At 42.9% G+C, this 22,974-nt stretch overlaps 1 protein-coding gene across 1 annotated transcript in view; it reads right to left on the bottom strand.

The window, feature by feature from the left end:
- Positions 1-347: 347 nt before the first annotated feature.
- ABI3 (ABI family member 3) overlaps positions 348-22,974 on the bottom strand; it is a 42,635-nt gene continuing 20,008 nt past the window's right edge. The window contains exons 5-9 of the mRNA XM_063425530.1: positions 22,318-22,392; positions 21,543-21,646; positions 19,019-19,114; positions 14,288-14,377; positions 348-800 (exon numbers count right to left, since the gene is read on the bottom strand). Of these exons, the coding sequence (XP_063281600.1) occupies positions 745-800; positions 14,288-14,377; positions 19,019-19,114; positions 21,543-21,646; positions 22,318-22,392 (421 nt within the window). The 3' untranslated portion in view covers positions 348-744. The remainder of the gene's footprint in view (positions 801-14,287; positions 14,378-19,018; positions 19,115-21,542; positions 21,647-22,317; positions 22,393-22,974) is intronic.

The following is a 22,974-nucleotide window of genomic DNA, read 5'->3' as shown; positions in this document are numbered from 1 at the left end:
CTCAATTCCAGCAGTAGCACATCATTCTCAGGAATTTAGGCATAGAATACAAGATATTTTCAAAGACATATTTGCTTAATCATGCCTTTTAGCAATCATAAATAACCTACCCTTTGTTAGGGAAATTACACACACAGTCACATACACACATTGACATTCCTAATAAAGCCACAATTTGGAGAATTAATATTGCAGCCAGTTTAGGTCTCATAATTATAAGATTCAGCAGGATTCTAGAACGATTACCTATGTAAGACAATTTTTTTCCCCTGCTTTAGTAGGAGACAGGACCGGACAAGAAGCAGTTACAAGTAACCCAATGATAGAACTAGAACAGGCTTATTTAATAAACTCTCAATTTTCACAAATTTGTTCTGAATGACAACACTTAAGCAAATATAGACAAACTGTTGAAATTCTGGAACTTGACTATTTGGGCCTCAGTTTTGCCAATCGGATGTAGTTTATGAAAATTCTGAGTTTATTGAATAACCTGCAAGGGTTAAAGCAGTTCCAGGTCAGAGCACCAGAGCACAAAATGTAGACTTTTCAAGATCAGAGATATTTAGATTATTATGTGACAAAGCAATACGACTTGATGGATGATAAAGAGAAATATCCTGGGTCAGCAAGAGGCGTATCTGCCTAAAAACCTTCTGCTTTGCTTTGAAGGGCTCCGGGGTGGACAAAGAAACAAAAATGATTGTCTCTGCTGGTAAATACTCTGGTATAATGTGCAGTGTTTCAGAAATCTGGGGGAGGAGGAAGGTAATCCAGATATGACGCTTGAAGATCAGGTACTGTGAAGAAGCAAAACATGTAACGGTTAGAAGCACAACAAATTATCATCATCTGTGACTATAACTCTTAGGATATATACTGGAAACTAATAGGGTATTCACTAAAAACGTGTGTCTCCCACGTTGGTGTTAGTGTAGGACCCACCGATATTGGGGTACTGTGATGTTGTGGTGGGCTTAGCACTAGTGATGTCCCGAACGGTTCGCTGGCGAATAGTTCCTGGCGAACATAGTGTGTTTGCGTTCGCCTCAGATGGCGAACATATGCGATGTTCGGTCCGCCCCTATTCGTTATCATTGAGTAAACTTTGACCCTGTACCTCACAGTCAGCAGACACATTCCAGCCAATCAGCAGCAGACCCTCCCTCCCAGACCCTCCACCTCCTAGACAGCATATAATTTAGATTAATTCTGAAGCTGCATTCATTTTTTTTTGTGTGTTTATTATACATTATCCTCCATAGCCAGTAACCTGTGTTTATTATAAATTATCACCCCATAGCCAGTAACCTGTGTTTGGGGGGGAACCTAATGTCCTCCCCCCTGGTCCCCACCCCTGAGCGGTGGGTGGGGGCCCTAAACACAAATTGGGGGGACACCTAATGTCCTCCCACCTGGCCCCAAAAAAGGCCAAATAAAAAAACATAATAACCGACGCAATTAAAAAAAAATCAGAATGCTCTGACAGGTAAATGAAGAGACTGACAGTTAAGTCTCTACATTTACCTGTCACAGCACTCTGATTGGTTGGTTTGAAATCCACCAATCAGAGTGCTCTGTGTCATTTTACACAGCGTGGGAAAGTTCTGTGGAATTTTCCCACGCTGTGTAATTTGACTCATAACTCTCTGATTGGTTACTTAATCCACCAATCAGAGTGTTATGAGTCAAATTACACAGCGTGGTAAAATTCCACAGAACTTTCCCACGCTTTGTAAAATGACATAGAGCACTCTGATTGGTGGATTTCAAACCAACCAATCAGAGTGCTGTGACAGGTAAATGTAGAGACTTAGGTAAATGAAGAGACTGACAGTTAAGTCTCTACATTTACCTGTCACAGCACTCTGATTGGATGGCTTAAACCCACCAATCAGAGTGCTCTGAGCCTAATTGCGGGGTGGGTCAAGGCTTTATAAGCCTTCCCCTGCCCTGCAGAGCTCAGTCTGCGCGGAGCCCTCGCCGGGTGAAGATGGATTATTTTTTTGCGCTCGTTTTTTTTTTTTTTTATTGCGGTTATTATGGATATTTATTTGCCCTTTTTTGGGGCTGAAAAAAGAAGATTTTAGAAGAAAGAAAACATTTTTTTTTTTTTTTACAGGTTCTTAGTTAAATGCCCCCCCCCTCATTATTTTTAGGGTGAGGGGGGTAGGTAGGGGGATCATTTTTTTGGGGGGGGACGGGGTGACTAGGGGTTTGGGGACCCCTAGTCACCTGGGGGGGCATTTTTTTTAGGGCCCCCAGCCGCTGCTCAGGGGTGGGGGCCGGGGGGGGAGGACAATAGGTTCCCCCCCCCTATTGGTATTTAGGGCCCCCACCCGCCACTCAGGGGTGGGGGCCAGGGAGGAGGACATTAGGTCCTCCCCCCCTTACTTTTGTTTAGGGCCCCCACCCACCGCTCAGGGGTGGGGGCCAGGGGGGAGGACATTAGGCCCCCCCCCATTTGTGTTTAGGGCCCCCACCCACCGCTCAGGTGGGTGGGGGGGCCATCACTATTGTGGCCAGAAAGAGTCCCTGTGGGTTTTAAAATTCGCCTGCCTATTGAAGTCTATGGCGGTTCGCCCATTCGCGAACATTTGCGGAAGTTCGCGTTCGCCATTTGCGCCACTTGGCACGATATGGCCATATGGTAGAACATATGGTAGAACTGAATCCCATATTAGTTTGCTGAGACAGGTGATTTTAAGAGGTATTATAAAATTTAAAACGGTATTTCTGTGTGTGCGCTGTTCCTTAATTTGTATTTTGTATAAATTTTGGTCTCTACGGCAGCATCATGTCCGAGAGATGTATGTACCGGGTGTGCCCACCAGTGGCGTACGCGTACATACCGCGGTCACAGGGGTCGCAGCTCTGACTGGGCCCGTCACTGCAGGGGACCCGGCTGGCCCTGTGGACCCCCACGACCGGGTACCAGCTGCCAGTAGCTGTCAGCTGCGAGTAGCTAACCGCCGGGGCCGCATGTTAAGGGGTCCTTCGGGTGGCCCATGCTGATGGAGACTGATTGGAAGGGGACCCGGTCAGCGCTGGGCGCTTTAAAAGTGCGATTGGGCCCCCTCTGATGAGATCACTGCTGGGAGGAAGTGACTCCCTGGTCACTCCTCCCTGCATACACTGAGCCCGCGCGGGAACTCTGACTCCCATCAGGCTGAGCCCCCACTGGACCCCAGGGAAAGTCACAAAAGGTAGGAAACATTTTGTGTGTGTGTGTGTGTCTGTGTCTCTATATATGTGTGTGTATATGTCTTTATATGTCTGTGTCTCTGTGTCTGTGTGTGTGTGTGTCTGTGTATGTGTGTCTGTTGGGGGGGGGGGGGGGTAAGGAGAGGGGAGAGGGGGCCCACGGATCAGTTCCGCACCGGGGCCCCATGGATTGTGTGTACGCCACTGGTGCCCACCAATTCCCTTTTTTTCTAAGGTTACTCACGAAAGTGAGAATTGTCGGAATTCAAAATAAAGTTCTAATTTAAAGTGGTTCTGTCACCAAAAGTGAACTTAATCTAATCTGGTTCTATATAGCCCATTTATTTCAGTACTTCTCAATGAGAATCATTGATGGAATGTTCGGAATCTCCAAGCAATGCGAGAGGACATCTAATGTCAAGAACAAAGCCAGACTTGGTTCTCACTGCGGAAGCACCAGCTAATGGCCATCAGTGTAACAGTCACAGCAGCTTTATTTAGCCCTGCAATGAAAACACAACCATATCTTCAAAATAACGTTTTATAATGAGAAAAAACGGGTCGCAAGAGTATTCTGAGAACGGACAGCAACTGAAATAGCCTGCCCTTCGGTAGGTCCCCGCTCAGAACTCAAGCTGGTTTTAGCTCATCTTGTGCCATTACAGAGAGAACATATCTGAAGCATATCAGACTGGTCCCACCCATACGGGTAGTCCAGATCCGAAATGCCAGCAAGTTCTCTCTGCACGAGAGATACAGCAACCCCAGACGATCGTTTCAGCCTTGTTAGGCATCATCAGTGAGGCATAGCTAATATCTCTCTAGGCACCGTGAGCAAGGGGTCCACGTCTGGATTACCCTTTAAACTTATGGAGAGAAAAAACGGGTCGCAAGAGTATTCTGAGAACGGACAGCAACTGAAATAGCCTGCCCTTCGGTAGGTCCCCGCTCAGAACTCAAGCTGGTTTTAGCTCATCTTGTGCCATTACAGAGAGAACATATCTGAAGCATATCAGACTGGTCCCACCCATACGGGTAGTCCAGATCCGAAATGCCAGCAAGTTCTCTCTGCACGAGAGATACAGCAACCCCAGACGATCGTTTCAGCCTTGTTAGGCATCATCAGTGAGGCATAGCTAATATCTCTCTAGGCACCGTGAGCAAGGGGTCCACGTCTGGATTACCCTTTAAACTTATGGAGAGAAAAAACGGGTCGCAAGAGTATTCTGAGAACGGACAGCAACTGAAATAGCCTGCCCTTCGGTAGGTCCCCGCTCAGAACTCAAGCTGGTTTTAGCTCATCTTGTGCCATTACAGAGAGAACATATCTGAAGCATATCAGACTGGTCCCACCCATACGGGTAGTCCAGATCCGAAATGCCAGCAAGTTCTCTCTGCACGAGAGATACAGCAACCCCAGACGATCGTTTCAGCCTTGTTAGGCATCATCAGTGAGGCATAGCTAATATCTCTCTAGGCACCGTGAGCAAGGGGTCCACGTCTGGATTACCCTTTAAACTTATGGAGAGAAAAAACGGGTCGCAAGAGTATTCTGAGAACGGACAGCAACTGAAATAGCCTGCCCTTCGGTAGGTCCCCGCTCAGAACTCAAGCTGGTTTTAGCTCATCTTGTGCCATTACAGAGAGAACATATCTGAAGCATATCAGACTGGTCCCACCCATACGGGTAGTCCAGATCCGAAATGCCAGCAAGTTCTCTCTGCACGAGAGATACAGCAACCCCAGACGATCGTTTCAGCCTTGTTAGGCATCATCAGTGAGGCATAGCTAATATCTCTCTAGGCACCGTGAGCAAGGGGTCCACGTCTGGATTACCCTTTAAACTTATGGAGAGAAAAAACGGGTCGCAAGAGTATTCTGAGAACGGACAGCAACTGAAATAGCCTGCCCTTCGGTAGGTCCCCGCTCAGAACTCAAGCTGGTTTTAGCTCATCTTGTGCCATTACAGAGAGAACATATCTGAAGCATATCAGACTGGTCCCACCCATACGGGTAGTCCAGATCCGAAATGCCAGCAAGTTCTCTCTGCACGAGAGATACAGCAACCCCAGACGATCGTTTCAGCCTTGTTAGGCATCATCAGTGAGGCATAGCTAATATCTCTCTAGGCACCGTGAGCAAGGGGTCCACGTCTGGATTACCCTTTAAACTTATGGAGAGAAAAAACGGGTCGCAAGAGTATTCTGAGAACGGACAGCAACTGAAATAGCCTGCCCTTCGGTAGGTCCCCGCTCAGAACTCAAGCTGGTTTTAGCTCATCTTGTGCCATTACAGAGAGAACATATCTGAAGCATATCAGACTGGTCCCACCCATACGGGTAGTCCAGATCCGAAATGCCAGCAAGTTCTCTCTGCACGAGAGATACAGCAACCCCAGACGATCGTTTCAGCCTTGTTAGGCATCATCAGTGAGGCATAGCTAATATCTCTCTAGGCACCGTGAGCAAGGGGTCCACGTCTGGATTACCCTTTAAACTTATGGAGAGAAAAAACGGGTCGCAAGAGTATTCTGAGAACGGACAGCAACTGAAATAGCCTGCCCTTCGGTAGGTCCCCGCTCAGAACTCAAGCTGGTTTTAGCTCATCTTGTGCCATTACAGAGAGAACATATCTGAAGCATATCAGACTGGTCCCACCCATACGGGTAGTCCAGATCCGAAATGCCAGCAAGTTCTCTCTGCACGAGAGATACAGCAACCCCAGACGATCGTTTCAGCCTTGTTAGGCATCATCAGTGAGGCATAGCTAATATCTCTCTAGGCACCGTGAGCAAGGGGTCCACGTCTGGATTACCCTTTAAACTTATGGAGAGAAAAAACGGGTCGCAAGAGTATTCTGAGAACGGACAGCAACTGAAATAGCCTGCCCTTCGGTAGGTCCCCGCTCAGAACTCAAGCTGGTTTTAGCTCATCTTGTGCCATTACAGAGAGAACATATCTGAAGCATATCAGACTGGTCCCACCCATACGGGTAGTCCAGATCCGAAATGCCAGCAAGTTCTCTCTGCACGAGAGATACAGCAACCCCAGACGATCGTTTCAGCCTTGTTAGGCATCATCAGTGAGGCATAGCTAATATCTCTCTTGTCTGGGGTTGCTGTATCTCTCGTGCAGAGAGAACTTGCTGGCATTTCGGATCTGGACTACCCGTATGGGTGGGACCAGTCTGATATGCTTCAGATATGTTCTCTCTGTAATGGCACAAGATGAGCTAAAACCAGCTTGAGTTCTGAGCGGGGACCTACCGAAGGGCAGGCTATTTCAGTTGCTGTCCGTTCTCAGAATACTCTTGCGAACCGTTTTTTCTCTCCATAAGTTTAAAGGGTAATCCAGACGTGGACCCCTTGCTCACGGTGCCTAGAGAGATATTAGCTATGCCTCACTGATGATGCCTAACAAGGCTGAAACGATTGTCTGGGGTTGCTGTATCTCTCGTGCAGAGAGAACTTGCTGGCATTTCGGATCTGGACTACCCGTATGGGTGGGACCAGTCTGATATGCTTCAGATATGTTCTCTCTGTAATGGCACAAGATGAGCTAAAACCAGCTTGAGTTCTGAGCGGGGACCTACCGAAGGGCAGGCTATTTCAGTTGCTGTCCGTTCTCAGAATACTCTTGCGAACCGTTTTTTCTCTCCATAAGTTTAAAGGGTAATCCAGACGTGGACCCCTTGCTCACGGTGCCTAGAGAGATATTAGCTATGCCTCACTGATGATGCCTAACAAGGCTGAAACGATTGTCTGGGGTTGCTGTATCTCTCGTGCAGAGAGAACTTGCTGGCATTTCGGATCTGGACTACCCGTATGGGTGGGACCAGTCTGATATGCTTCAGATATGTTCTCTCTGTAATGGCACAAGATGAGCTAAAACCAGCTTGAGTTCTGAGCGGGGACCTACCGAAGGGCAGGCTATTTCAGTTGCTGTCCGTTCTCAGAATACTCTTGCGAACCGTTTTTTCTCTCCATAAGTTTAAAGGGTAATCCAGACGTGGACCCCTTGCTCACGGTGCCTAGAGAGATATTAGCTATGCCTCACTGATGATGCCTAACAAGGCTGAAACGATTGTCTGGGGTTGCTGTATCTCTCGTGCAGAGAGAACTTGCTGGCATTTCGGATCTGGACTACCCGTATGGGTGGGACCAGTCTGATATGCTTCAGATATGTTCTCTCTGTAATGGCACAAGATGAGCTAAAACCAGCTTGAGTTCTGAGCGGGGACCTACCGAAGGGCAGGCTATTTCAGTTGCTGTCCGTTCTCAGAATACTCTTGCGAACCGTTTTTTCTCTCCATAAGTTTAAAGGGTAATCCAGACGTGGACCCCTTGCTCACGGTGCCTAGAGAGATATTAGCTATGCCTCACTGATGATGCCTAACAAGGCTGAAACGATTGTCTGGGGTTGCTGTATCTCTCGTGCAGAGAGAACTTGCTGGCATTTCGGATCTGGACTACCCGTATGGGTGGGACCAGTCTGATATGCTTCAGATATGTTCTCTCTGTAATGGCACAAGATGAGCTAAAACCAGCTTGAGTTCTGAGCGGGGACCTACCGAAGGGCAGGCTATTTCAGTTGCTGTCCGTTCTCAGAATACTCTTGCGAACCGTTTTTTCTCTCCATAAGTTTAAAGGGTAATCCAGACGTGGACCCCTTGCTCACGGTGCCTAGAGAGATATTAGCTATGCCTCACTGATGATGCCTAACAAGGCTGAAACGATTGTCTGGGGTTGCTGTATCTCTCGTGCAGAGAGAACTTGCTGGCATTTCGGATCTGGACTACCCGTATGGGTGGGACCAGTCTGATATGCTTCAGATATGTTCTCTCTGTAATGGCACAAGATGAGCTAAAACCAGCTTGAGTTCTGAGCGGGGACCTACCGAAGGGCAGGCTATTTCAGTTGCTGTCCGTTCTCAGAATACTCCTGCGAACCGTTTTTTCTCTCCATAAGTTTAAAGGGTAATCCAGACGTGGACCCCTTGCTCACGGTGCCTAGAGAGATATTAGCTATGCCTCACTGATGATGCCTAACAAGGCTGAAACGATTGTCTGGGGTTGCTGTATCTCTCGTGCAGAGAGAACTTGCTGGCATTTCGGATCTGGACTACCCGTATGGGTGGGACCAGTCTGATATGCTTCAGATATGTTCTCTCTGTAATGGCACAAGATGAGCTAAAACCAGCTTGAGTTCTGAGCGGGGACCTACCGAAGGGCAGGCTATTTCAGTTGCTGTCCGTTCTCAGAATACTCTTGCGAACCGTTTTTTCTCTCCATAAGTTTAAAGGGTAATCCAGACGTGGACCCCTTGCTCACGGTGCCTAGAGAGATATTAGCTATGCCTCACTGATGATGCCTAACAAGGCTGAAACGATTGTCTGGGGTTGCTGTATCTCTCGTGCAGAGAGAACTTGCTGGCATTTCGGATCTGGACTACCCGTATGGGTGGGACCAGTCTGATATGCTTCAGATATGTTCTCTCTGTAATGGCACAAGATGAGCTAAAACCAGCTTGAGTTCTGAGCGGGGACCTACCGAAGGGCAGGCTATTTCAGTTGCTGTCCGTTCTCAGAATACTCTTGCGAACCGTTTTTTCTCTCCATAAGTTTAAAGGGTAATCCAGACGTGGACCCCTTGCTCACGGTGCCTAGAGAGATATTAGCTATGCCTCACTGATGATGCCTAACAAGGCTGAAACGATTGTCTGGGGTTGCTGTATCTCTCGTGCAGAGAGAACTTGCTGGCATTTCGGATCTGGACTACCCGTATGGGTGGGACCAGTCTGATATGCTTCAGATATGTTCTCTCTGTAATGGCACAAGATGAGCTAAAACCAGCTTGAGTTCTGAGCGGGGACCTACCGAAGGGCAGGCTATTTCAGTTGCTGTCCGTTCTCAGAATACTCTTGCGAACCGTTTTTTCTCTCCATAAGTTTAAAGGGTAATCCAGACGTGGACCCCTTGCTCACGGTGCCTAGAGAGATATTAGCTATGCCTCACTGATGATGCCTAACAAGGCTGAAACGATTGTCTGGGGTTGCTGTATCTCTCGTGCAGAGAGAACTTGCTGGCATTTCGGATCTGGACTACCCGTATGGGTGGGACCAGTCTGATATGCTTCAGATATGTTCTCTCTGTAATGGCACAAGATGAGCTAAAACCAGCTTGAGTTCTGAGCGGGGACCTACCGAAGGGCAGGCTATTTCAGTTGCTGTCCGTTCTCAGAATACTCTTGCGAACCGTTTTTTCTCTCCATAAGTTTAAAGGGTAATCCAGACGTGGACCCCTTGCTCACGGTGCCTAGAGAGATATTAGCTATGCCTCACTGATGATGCCTAACAAGGCTGAAACGATTGTCTGGGGTTGCTGTATCTCTCGTGCAGAGAGAACTTGCTGGCATTTCGGATCTGGACTACCCGTATGGGTGGGACCAGTCTGATATGCTTCAGATATGTTCTCTCTGTAATGGCACAAGATGAGCTAAAACCAGCTTGAGTTCTGAGCGGGGACCTACCGAAGGGCAGGCTATTTCAGTTGCTGTCCGTTCTCAGAATACTCTTGCGAACCGTTTTTTCTCTCCATAAGTTTAAAGGGTAATCCAGACGTGGACCCCTTGCTCACGGTGCCTAGAGAGATATTAGCTATGCCTCACTGATGATGCCTAACAAGGCTGAAACGATTGTCTGGGGTTGCTGTATCTCTCGTGCAGAGAGAACTTGCTGGCATTTCGGATCTGGACTACCCGTATGGGTGGGACCAGTCTGATATGCTTCAGATATGTTCTCTCTGTAATGGCACAAGATGAGCTAAAACCAGCTTGAGTTCTGAGCGGGGACCTACCGAAGGGCAGGCTATTTCAGTTGCTGTCCGTTCTCAGAATACTCTTGCGAACCGTTTTTTCTCTCCATAAGTTTAAAGGGTAATCCAGACGTGGACCCCTTGCTCACGGTGCCTAGAGAGATATTAGCTATGCCTCACTGATGATGCCTAACAAGGCTGAAACGATTGTCTGGGGTTGCTGTATCTCTCGTGCAGAGAGAACTTGCTGGCATTTCGGATCTGGACTACCCGTATGGGTGGGACCAGTCTGATATGCTTCAGATATGTTCTCTCTGTAATGGCACAAGATGAGCTAAAACCAGCTTGAGTTCTGAGCGGGGACCTACCGAAGGGCAGGCTATTTCAGTTGCTGTCCGTTCTCAGAATACTCTTGCGAACCGTTTTTTCTCTCCATAAGTTTAAAGGGTAATCCAGACGTGGACCCCTTGCTCACGGTGCCTAGAGAGATATTAGCTATGCCTCACTGATGATGCCTAACAAGGCTGAAACGATTGTCTGGGGTTGCTGTATCTCTCGTGCAGAGAGAACTTGCTGGCATTTCGGATCTGGACTACCCGTATGGGTGGGACCAGTCTGATATGCTTCAGATATGTTCTCTCTGTAATGGCACAAGATGAGCTAAAACCAGCTTGAGTTCTGAGCGGGGACCTACCGAAGGGCAGGCTATTTCAGTTGCTGTCCGTTCTCAGAATACTCTTGCGAACCGTTTTTTCTCTCCATAAGTTTAAAGGGTAATCCAGACGTGGACCCCTTGCTCACGGTGCCTAGAGAGATATTAGCTATGCCTCACTGATGATGCCTAACAAGGCTGAAACGATTGTCTGGGGTTGCTGTATCTCTCGTGCAGAGAGAACTTGCTGGCATTTCGGATCTGGACTACCCGTATGGGTGGGACCAGTCTGATATGCTTCAGATATGTTCTCTCTGTAATGGCACAAGATGAGCTAAAACCAGCTTGAGTTCTGAGCGGGGACCTACCGAAGGGCAGGCTATTTCAGTTGCTGTCCGTTCTCAGAATACTCTTGCGAACCGTTTTTTCTCTCCATAACGTTTTATAATGGGGGAGCAAAACTTGAGGGGTGCGGCACATAGACCACTTCATTGAGATGAAGGGGCAGTATAGGCAACCAGACCACGTCAAGGTCAAAATAGCAGAATTATTCCAGTTCAGCTATTTTGGCCTTAAATGTAAAATTAATTTTGAATTCTCAGCTATTTTTACTTTGGTGAATAGCCCTGTAAATGTATGTGTATTATAGGTAAAACACTATAGAATCCCTTTAAATATAAAATTCACTTTGAATTCTTGCTTTTGTAAATAACCCAGAAAGTGCTCCTTTGGATACTTTTTTGTTTATTTTAAACAAATGGTTTCAAACATATGGTCCAAATACTCTAAAAGTAAAACTGGAATATACAACTGAAAAGTTGTTCTTCCAAATATTTAAGGAGGGATAATTTTTCTTACTGACAAATTCCAGCATAAAATCAATTTTGCTTTAAAATAATTGATTAGGAGTTCATTAATACATTTGTAGACAACTTTTACCATTTGTTTCTGTTTTGTCACCTGAACATATTTAAAATGGAATAAAATACACAGTGGAGCTATGTTGAAATGATTACATATTTTGACATACAGAATCTAGTGTTTGACAAATTGCACCACCTACTGTTCAGTTAGCTAACTGCAGATAATGAAAATATTTTTTTAATAAGGCCCTACAGGACTATTTACTAAATTGAATTCAAGCTTAATTTCAAACATAAGGCTAGAGTAGATGTACTGAAAGCATAGCTGACATCTACATATTTTGTTTTTACAATTTTGCTAGTTAGAAGTTATATTTGAAATTCACTGAATTCTAGCTTTAGCTGATAACATTAATAAACACTTAAGGCTTATTTAATATAGTCAGAATTCTGGGGAATTCAACATGAATTTCAAATTTAAGGACAAATAGTCAAACTGATTCTCCAAGTAAGCTATGCACCCGGTTTGGCAACTTTGTCCTTGAATTTGACATTTACTTTAAAATCACCTCCAGGGTTAGTCACTGTAGACCAAATGATTCCTTAAAGGACCCCTATAGTGCCAGGAAAACAAATTTGTTTTCCTGGCACTATATGGTCTTTAGGTCCCCCCCTCCCGCTGGGCTCTAGGAGGAGGAAGGGGTTAAACACTTACCTTTCTCCAGCGCCAGGGCTCCCACGCGCGCATTCAGTCAGTCCATAGGAAAGCATTGAGAAATGCTTTCCTATGGACGGCAGCGTCTTCTCACTGTGAAAATCACAGTGAGAATTGCGGAAGCGCCTCTAGCGGCTGTCAGTGAGACAGCCACTAGAGGCTGGATTAACCCTAACAGAGGTTTCAGAGAATCTGCTATGTTTACAGCAGGCAGGGTTAACCCTAGATGGACCTGGCACCCAGACCACTTCATTGAGCTGTATAGTGGTCTGGGTGCCTATAAACGGTCCTTTAATGAAAATGAGCAAAATCAGTTTAAGGTCCATTCCGAATGTAAAATTTGGATATTAAATGTTCACATTATTTCATAATGTCCAGATTTTGCAAACCAGACTCTGAAGGAGTTGGAATTTGGTCTGTATTACTGCTGGTAGGTTAAAATCAAAGCTTGGATGCTGAAGAAAAAAAAAAAAACCAGGGCTCTGATATAAAAAAATCCAGCAGCCAACCAGTTAAGAAAACCCTTTGCAGCACAAGGGTTAACCATGTGGCGGTGGGCAGTACTGTTAGCCCGCTACAATATTTTAAAAGTGTAAAACAAAAAAATCCTATGGGAGTCAGGATGACTCTACACGATGGAGGTTTAAAACCTCCATTGTTCCCCACCTGCCATGTCTGACACACTGGTCAATTTCTGGTAGGATTAAATCAGTGTATAAATCAGTGTTTGCATTGTTGATAAAGTATGTTGCTCATTGTATCCAGCCTTTTTGAATAAATGGGTCCATCGGTTTGTCCTGTAAAATGGATTGTTCAGCTAGTTCGGACACTTTGTCAATGGACCAATTACATCTTCACTTGTCTTCTGGAAAATGCACAGGGAAATCTGGGGCCCTTTTTGACTTCCAGCTGATTTTGCCAAGGATTTTTTGGTCCTAATCTCTAGTGTCAGACAGACATTACTGGAAACACTCAGCACAAAACGTATTGGTGCTGGTTTTGTTCCTATGATTCTGTACTCTAAACGAGAGATATTTGGCAATATGCTCCATAGGGGTCAACTCTGCCTACATGAGGTGTTTCAGGTTGTCTATGTTGAAGAGTAAATTGCTCTGGGGATCAAGGAATGACAAAACATCCTTGTCAGAATTAAAAAATACAGTCCATATCAGTAGATTTCTTATGGTGAACCTAGGACCTATCTGAACCTAGGACCTATCTGAACCTAGGACTTATCTGAACCTAGGACTTATCTGAACCTAGGACTTATCTGAACCTCAGATAGGTCCCAGGTTGACCATAAAAAGCCTCCTGAGATACCAGTATCTGAGACAGTACTATCAACTATAGCGTTAACTTTTTCCTTTCTGTGGCAATTTTTAGGGCAGGAAGAGGCAATTTTTTTTAAACATTGTTCTTCCATGTGCTAATTGACAGGTATGTAACAGTCACATCACGCATGATATGGTTTTGGGGATAATAGTAGCATTTACTTATCTTGAGAGAGCAGCACAAAAAGACGAGTTTGGTAGAGAATAGTCTGTTTGTAACCTTTGGAGCATAGTGATTGTTTGATAATGTGATGTCTTTTTTAATGTGATTTTATTGATTTTTTTTTTGTCTTGCATGATTACATGAATGGTTATTTGTCACCATCTACTGTTCAGTTAGCTAACTGCAGTTTGAATATACTACCCCCCTCCCGTTTATTTTATGAGATATTGAATAAACGACAAACATAATCAATATTACATAAATAGGTGCTAGGTCAAAACAAGAACTATTTCCTGAAAGGGGATTTCAAGTTATTAGAGTATGTTCTTGGACTTGACAAGTATGTACATGTGACCGCATTCCCAAAAAGAGATATGAGTAAATATATGCACTCCTGATAGAGTGTCTGGTCCATGGAAACATCTCTGAATGTATATAGTCAATACCGCACGTTCAGCCCCAGATAATATTAGGAACCAACCAAACATGTAGGCTCTTCACAGACCACCCAGGAGCATTATTGAAACCATACTGGTAAATGTAGACGTACCATTTGCTGATGGCCACAAACCATTCCTTATTTCACAATCAGGAGGTGGAGGGAGGGAATCACTGTACTCCTGAAGAGATGACGGCGTTTCTATGGTATAAAGAAATATGTTACAGTGAGAATTAGGGCATTGACGGATACATTGCTTAACTGGGGATGTTATATAGTTACACACTGCCATCTAATGGCCAATTTGCTAAATTCAGGAACTAGAAATATTGCAATGATAACCTTTTATTTGTATAGTGCTAAATAATCTGCATTGTGAAAATTTTACTAATTTTACTGAAGGCTTGCTTTGTTTCTTACTATGTTCCATCATTTGGTCATAAACATCTAGAGTGTAACTATGTCAATATACTGTCTTATGTTTATGTGACTAAAATACTATAATGTCTTACTCCTGCTTACAGCCTGTTTTTACAATACTAAATGCAGTTTTCAATGTTGTACCACTTTTATATGTATAAAAACTGTGCCAGACGATCATTTACCCCGCATGTTGCGCGTGGGAAACGCCCGAGGAATGCTTCTGGGGCACCTCAGACCAGCCTGTTATTATTTACGTGCACATCAAAAATAAAGATTTAAAAAAAAATTAAAAAAAATACTATAATGTGAATGAAGTGGAAATGAATATGCAATGCTGAGCTAAAAAAACAAACAAAAAAACACAGAAGCAGAAGAGGTTGTTAGAATTATGTGCCACAATTGGATGTGGGATATGGTGGCTACAAATTAAAGGAACATGCCAATCACCATAACCACTACATAGTTATGTAGTGGTTATGGTACCCAGAGTGCCCTCTCCATGTAAGAGGTCAAAACAGATTTAGAACTTTTTGACTTCTTACATGGTGCCTACTGGGATTTGCATCCCGACTCTACGACATTAGCCAGGGAGCCTTTTTGCCTGAGATAAATAGGTGGTGCATGGCTTATTCCATTGGCTGAGAGTGAATTGGAATACACTCTCTGGCTGATAATGTGAAGGCAGGGAACAGCGCCTAGCAGACCCCGGAGCACTCCTAACACCATAACCACTACAATATGTGTGTTTGCATGAGTATAGGGGATGTAGTGTGTGTTGTGTATTTGTATAAGGGCTGTAATCTGTGTTTATGCAGGTGTCTAGGGGTTCTTAACGACACATTCTTGTTCTTCCCTTAAGAACTCATGATGGAGAGCTAAAAGGGGCATACCAGCCAGTGAGAACCACACCTGCAATGTTTGCACTGTACTATTTAAACTGACAAGACTATAAGAAGTGCTGTTGGTCTTTAAAAAAAAAATATATATATATATATTGACACGAGGTAACTTGATTGAGTAAATAACACGGTAAGGAGGAGCGCCCCTAGTAGAGTGCATCGGTTAGGAGCACTATGATATGGATCGGGGTAAATTGATGCTTTAAACATGTTACACGTTTTTCTGTATACCATGCATGCAGAGACTTAAACTGTGTTTATTGTTACTTATGATGTGTACATGTAACCTCTGATAATGAAAATAAAGAATAATAAAAAAAGAACTCATGATGGAATTGTTCCAACATTCGGTATTTTACCAGCAGGGACCATTTCCTTGCTGATAACCTGGGGGAACCCCAGGTATCATTGAATACTGGGGCTTCTCTCTGTTAGCTGGGGACAGAATTAGTAGCCCCAGACTGACAGGTGAGCTGCATGTAGTGCTTCAAGTCAGCATTGCATGTATTCTCCCTCACCCCAATTCTTTATTTTTGACTAATAAAGCTTATAAAGGCAGTACACAGATCAAATATAGGCATGCAACCCTTTTGAAAGAGAATATAAATCGCCATAGACTGTACGGCAGTATGAGCATGGTTAAATCCCTGCTCACACCAGGAAGACCCAGGTATTAATCGATACATGGGGCTCCCCTCTGTCAGATAGGGCTGAAATCAGATGTATGAAGCACTGCATGCAGCTCTTTAAATGCATTGAGAAGACAGTGGCTGAGCGATTGACCTGAACCATACTGATTCTCTGTAAACAGCTCGCTGGAGGGAGACTCTCGGGATCTGATAAGACCATGAGATGGTCTCCCCCCATGCCCCAATGCCATTTCAATCAGTGCCAGGCCTTGCTAGTTGTGCAGCACCGATCACAGTGTAATGTCATTGTATTTTAGGTTTGATAGGGATATGTATCCTTGTCATGCTGAAAACAGCCAGTAGAGGGAGCAACATACTGCTTTCTACTGTTTGGTCTTAGAATTCCCTGTACTAATATCAGTATTGATATTAGCAAAGGGAAACCCTTGGGATTAGGGTAAAGGTTTAAAATTAGCTCTAGGATTAATTTTAGTATTCGGTTTAGAATTGGTTTTAGGATTATGATTTGGATTACAATGTTCTCGGCTGCCAAAGTCACGTGTGCCAGGGGTGCAACTAGCCCCCGACACACAAGTGCAAATATCTTCCCCAAGCCTAAAGTCCCTTAACCCCTTAAAGACCAAACTTCTGGAATAAAAGGGAATCATGACATGTCACACATGTTGTCATGTGTCCTTAAGGGGTTAAGAGATCCCTCTCTACATACCTCAAAACAGAATGCACCTGTCATGGTTGATTATATATTTCCTACCTGTTCTATGTTAAATTTTGTATATCTTGTGTATTAATATTGTATTTTATTGTACCCTATTGTATCAATCCAATATTTTGTGGTCCCAGGATATACTTGAAAACGAGAGAAATCTCAATGTATCTTTCCTGGTAAAACATTTTATAAATGAATAAATCTCTGATTGTGCATGTCCAACGATTCTACTTGAAACGCTGCAAACTCCTGCCACCATGACCACTTCAAATCACTGAAGTAGTTATGGTGGTTAGAGTAATCCTTCAACACTCTCATGGTAACTCACCCTACGATGTAATCCTTTTTTACATAACACACAGTGTGACTGCATATAGTACTAGAATGGATCATCAGGAAGGATACATTGTGCGTTATTACAGTTTATTAAAACTATTTCTTGAACTAAGAGTATTGCCATTAGGTTTACTTATCACATAGAACAAAGGGGAACCCTAGGACAAAGTGTCCAGGATCCACAAATAGGATATCTCAGTGTAAACTGATGCTGCTAAAAACCATAATTTATTAGTACATACTAGACATAAACAAAAATAGATACACACAGACAGACTCCCAAAATAAGGGGAAAAGAAAATATATTTTAGAAAATGATATCTTACTGAGAAGGGAACCCAAAATGAAAAAGGGGATAGGACAAGGCTAGTTGCTCCTAAATAGCAACTATAATGCAGATAATAAGCCCTAATCTTGGATATGTGAAAACCAAGAAGGGACTCAAAGGGTTAACCCCTTAGAGAAATTAAAGCAGCCTAGAATCCCATTAATAGCCTAGTACACCATCCAGCAGCAGAGTATAGATATAGAGATACATGCAAATAGGCAGATAATAAGAAAAGGAAGTATCTCTGGTAAAGTAATATAGCTGAGTCAATTGAGCCTAAAATTGTATTCCCCAGAGTAGTCTCCCTGTATTTTCCCAAATAAGCTCACAATAGTGCTTTCTACTGCTCGAGTGACTAGTAATAAGTCCGGGTCCTTCCTAGCTAACATAGAAATAAATCATAACTCAAAATCCCCCATCGAAATAATAACACCTAAAATAAAGTGAAAAATAACGTGAAGTGATTAAAAAAAATCATCTAATGCGTTTCGGCGCTTAACATAGCGCCTTTCTTATGGGACTCCTTTGTCGTTTTACTTATCACATAAAGTTCAACAAAAATGTATGTGTGAGGGCTGAAAAAAAAAAAAATTAAATCTACCTGTTTGGATATCTACAATTTATGTTGTGCTGGCATGTGATGACCTCACCTTGACGGTCTGTCTTTTATTGGTATAATCTCAGCCCTGTCTCACTTCTTCCAATGCAATGTGTGCCCTGACTGTGCCAGGATGGAACTGAATTGTGATTTTAATATGCTAAACCTTCATATACTTTTACCAAGTAGATGGAGCAACACACAAAAAAAGAAAGGGGATTGTACGGTTTTCTCTAATGGTGTAGTTTACAGAGAAGAGACAGTTCCTCTTTAAATTCCTTGGGGATAGAAATTTTTATATATAATCTGATGCACAGCTTATATCACGTGCAAAAATCTTTCAAGAAGTTTAAAAAAAATAAACATTTCTTACAAATAGATCAAATTAATAAATAAAACGGTTTAAGAAAATCCTCCAATACTTACGCATGCACAGTTATGCAAAACATAAATAAATCACATAATTAACAAAAAAGACAAAATGCATAGCACAGAAAATAAATGGTCCAATAAAGTATCACAGGCTTAAATTAGTATTTTGAAACTCTTAATAAAGATCTTTTGTTGCATATGACATACAATGTGCTTCTGCATAATTATACAGTTTTTCTTGGCCGGTAGGGGGAGCTAGTTTATTTCGGACAGCACCCTAACATTCTTAATTAGCCAGTCATTTCATTGTGCAGATATTTTTGTGTGATCTTCTCCTGTCTGTGTAGATATTTTTACCATAACTAATTACAAAGCTCTACTGTATTCAGATCAAATTCTCAAGCATGCGTCAGACCTAATGTGTGAAGAGGTGCTACAACAGGTGGACTCCTCAAGTGAGCGGCGTTGTTGAATTGGGCAAAACATATAATATATATTTATAATTACAACGAATGTTGGACTGGTCATACCTTCTTCTATGGGACCAGGAAGCCACAAGCCATTCATATCATAAGTCATGGGAGGAGGGAAGTCATTCAGCTCCAATGGGGCAGGGAACTCTGGCCCTGTAGAATTCGATAAGGAGATAAGAAATCTGAATAGCAATTTTCACAAGTATAGAAACGATTGGATCATTCTCATTTGGAAATAGAAAACCATTTTATTTTGGATTTTGATTAATAAAATTAAGAATGTAGCGCATATTATGTAAAAAAAAACAAAAAAAAAAACTAATTCGCAAATTGTTGCATACATCACTCTAAATATTTGTGGTTGTGTCAACTTACTAAAAATACAGCCGGATATAATTATGCAAATTAGATTATTCATAATGTGCATTCTTTGCCAGACATATCAATTTGTTTAAGGAAGAATTTAAAGAATGCATGTGCCGAATGATTAGCTTCAGGTTGTTGTTTTTTGGGGGGTTTTATGCATTTCAACGAATAGAAGAAAATAGAAAAATAGTTTGTAAAATTTCAGAAAACCATTATGGGAATTTTAATTATTTTTTTTTTACCTTTTCTATTGCGATCCTTTATCCATTGGAAAAAAAAAAAAACAATCTCACTTTTGCCTACCAAAGTGCTCACATGCTTTCATGATTTAGGCATCAAAACATGATTTAGGCAAGAATTTTCAATCGTTTTCCCATTCAAACTGTGTATGATTCTTTCTATGTGTTTCAAATATCAATTTATCAAAATTATTGCAGTTCAAATGAAAAATAAATTCAATAACGTTTCATAAAATCTCCTGATCAGCTGTCTTTTGATTGTCAGTTCTTCGTGCAAACTTGTATGTGTAATTATGCCCACTATCAAAATCCAGGGAACATTTATCCATTTATCCGTACTCTTTAAGTATAACTGTGAGTGCAAATTGACAATAGTCAAATGCAGGACACAAGTTCCAAAATACATATTTTTTAATGTAGGTATTGAGGTAATTGAAGCCTAAATGTAAAAATAATTAAACTTATATAGCTATTTAAATGCATATTCTGCACATGGTTTGACAGTGTGTGCTTTTTCATGGGTCTTGATCTCAATCGAGTGCTAGAATTTGATCAATAATGTTTCTGACACAATTACAATCCAAAAATGTCAGTCTTTTTCTGTCTGTACCTCCATTAAAAATAGAAATCTCTATCAACTCAAAACCGGGCTCAACATCAGATGTCAGATGTGTTTTTAATCACACAACATTGAGATCAATAATTCAAGATTGAGAGGATAACAACAAACAAAAAAAAGATGGTCTTGGCACGATCTAACCTAGCTGTTTAATCCCTTTCATAGAGCAGTAATGATAAGTGGCATATTATCAATTTATTTTTATACAAATAAACAACGTACAATGTTTTTATTTTTGTAATTCAGTTGTGGACAGAGGACTCTGAAAAGTAACAAGTATTGTGCAATATACAATATATTATCATTTAACTCATGGGTCGTCAACCTGGTCCCTACCGCCCACTAGTGGGCATTTCAGGATTCCAGGTGGGCGGTAGGGATTTCCTCATTTGGAGAGATTGGGTGGGCGGGCGGGTGCGAGCCGGCGGTACCCCTGCGACCGGGTACCGCCATCACCATTTGCGGCCCAGGCGGCAAACCACCAGGGCCGCCATCCAAGGGGTCCATCGTGTGGCAAATGCTGTCAGGGCCACCCGATGGATGTGGATTGTGAGGGAGCCCGGTCAGCGCTGGGCGCTTTAACAGCGCGACCGGGCCCCCTGTGATTTTTCACAGAGCTGGGAGGAAGTGACTGCACGTCACTCCTCCAGCTAACACACAGACCGTGCGGGAGGAAGCAGAGGGAGTCAGAGTGGGAACTCTGACTCCCATCCATCTGAGCCACCACTGGCCCCCAGGGAAAGTCACCCTCCTGCACCTTAAAGGAAACAGGAGGGAAACAGGAGGGTTAAAGGAAACAGGAGGGTGACTTAAATATAATGTGTGTGTTTGTCTTTGTATGTGTGTGTCTTGTGTGTGTGTGTGTGTGTGTGTATATGTGTCTTATGTATGTATGTGTCGAGTGTGTGTGTGTGCCTGTCTGTGTGTCTGTATGTATGTATGAGTGTGTGTCTGTTATAGTGGGCTATAGTAAGTGGGCTACCTATCTCAGCCTTCCTACTGGGCATTGCTATAAGTAAGGTTAAAAAAATAGAAAAAAGGAGGGGAGGGGAATTGAGGAGGAAGAGGAGGGGAGCTGACGTACAGAGGAGAAATCGTATTATGCGCAAACAGAGAATATGATCCAGGAGACCAGCTAGGAAATACATACTTGCAATCCAGCCCTGTGCAAATATTCTTCTATGCAAGTTACATTCTATAGTTCCAGCAGTCAATGCACCATAACCACTACACGCCAATGTATTGGTTATGGAGCTATTAGGATGTACAGTCCTTGTCTCCTGGTTCGCTAAGACATGGTCTGTACCCTAATGCCTAGACAGCCACCTTAAAACACACAACAAACTTTATCATTTACCTGATATTCCTGGCAGAGATAGGGGTGGGGGTAGAGGGAAGTCATCGACCGAGTTGTAAAGATGAGGTGATACCGGAGACAGAGGAGACGATGCATTCAGAATTCTGGAGGGAAAGAATAGACATCAAATTTAGCTTTAAATGGAAAAAGAAAAATTGAAAGGAACACTCCAAGCACCATAACCATATAGGTTATAGTTCCAGGAGTGCCTTGGTGCCATCCCATAGCAAGATGTCAAAGCATTTTGATATGGTTTGCTAAATGTCTAATGTTTGCTAAATGCTCTGCACACTAAGATAGCTACTGTGGGCATTGAGACATTGTTACAAATCATATGAATACATATTTACACTGTCTATCCCAGAAACCTATTTCAGTAGCTTTGTACTATTATTAAAAGGTGCACAGAGCATTTAGCAAACATTAGACGATTCCTGTATATATGTTTTTACTGTTTATACACACTTTTCACGGATTTTTCTCACCTATCTTTATTTATTTTCTCCCTAAGAGGGATTAATAAAAATTTATTATTTTCTTTATATTTCATTCAAGTTCTATACGGGCATTTTTATTGCCATTCTATTATGAACGAGTATTACTTCGGGGTATAGGGATTGTGAATTGGGAGGATTCCATTCTAATCCCTGTCCAGTCTCCTTCTCTTCTCATATTATTTTTAGGGTTATGCCCTTATACCCTGCAACCAAACCAACTCTAGTGCAAGGTCTTTGGGTCTTTCGCTGGACGTTGAGTCCTTTTTCATGTTACTTACGGAGGTGTTGATGGAGATGGAAATTTACCCTCTGGGATCAGGGGTGGAAGAACATCTTTTGCTCGAGAACTTCTCCTTTAAATAAATAAACAAAACAAAAATAATATACATATTACACATACATATATGCTTTCTTATCCTACTCATTCTGAAACACGATGTCCTGGCATGCACTAATGCAGACATAAGAGAGTCTGGTTGTGGTGAGTAACGGAAGCTTATGTAATGACAAAGAGACTATTTCATTTAGTGCTGGGATTGGTGACTCACAGATTTGTTGGTGGGGAGAGAAAGATGCACGAAGCGAGGGGAGGCTGTAAGAGATACAGAAAGGGGGATAAAATACAGTCAAGTAAGACATTCAAAAAGGGATAAGAAACAGAAAAGGGGCTAAAGGGGGCAAGGAATCCAAAAAATTAGGTTAAGAGACACAGGTGAAGATGTATTTGGGGGAAAAATGCATCTTCGCCTCTGAAGCCAAAAATACTTCCACCGGCCCTGATTACACATCTAATATACATGTAATGTTTGACTGTGTAAGCATGGTTTGTATATGCATTAACAAATGAAGGGGGAAAAAGTCTGCGATTCGCTTTACAGCGCTCGTCTGGTACCTAATCTGCCATATTAGCGAGGTGTGTCTGCATCCTTTACTGC

Source organism: Pelobates fuscus, chromosome 6 (genome assembly GCF_036172605.1).
Source record: "Pelobates fuscus isolate aPelFus1 chromosome 6, aPelFus1.pri, whole genome shotgun sequence".
NCBI lineage: Eukaryota > Metazoa > Chordata > Amphibia > Anura > Pelobatidae > Pelobates > Pelobates fuscus.
The sequence above is the reverse complement of the archived record's forward strand: the minus strand, read 5'-3'. Positions and strand labels throughout refer to the sequence as shown.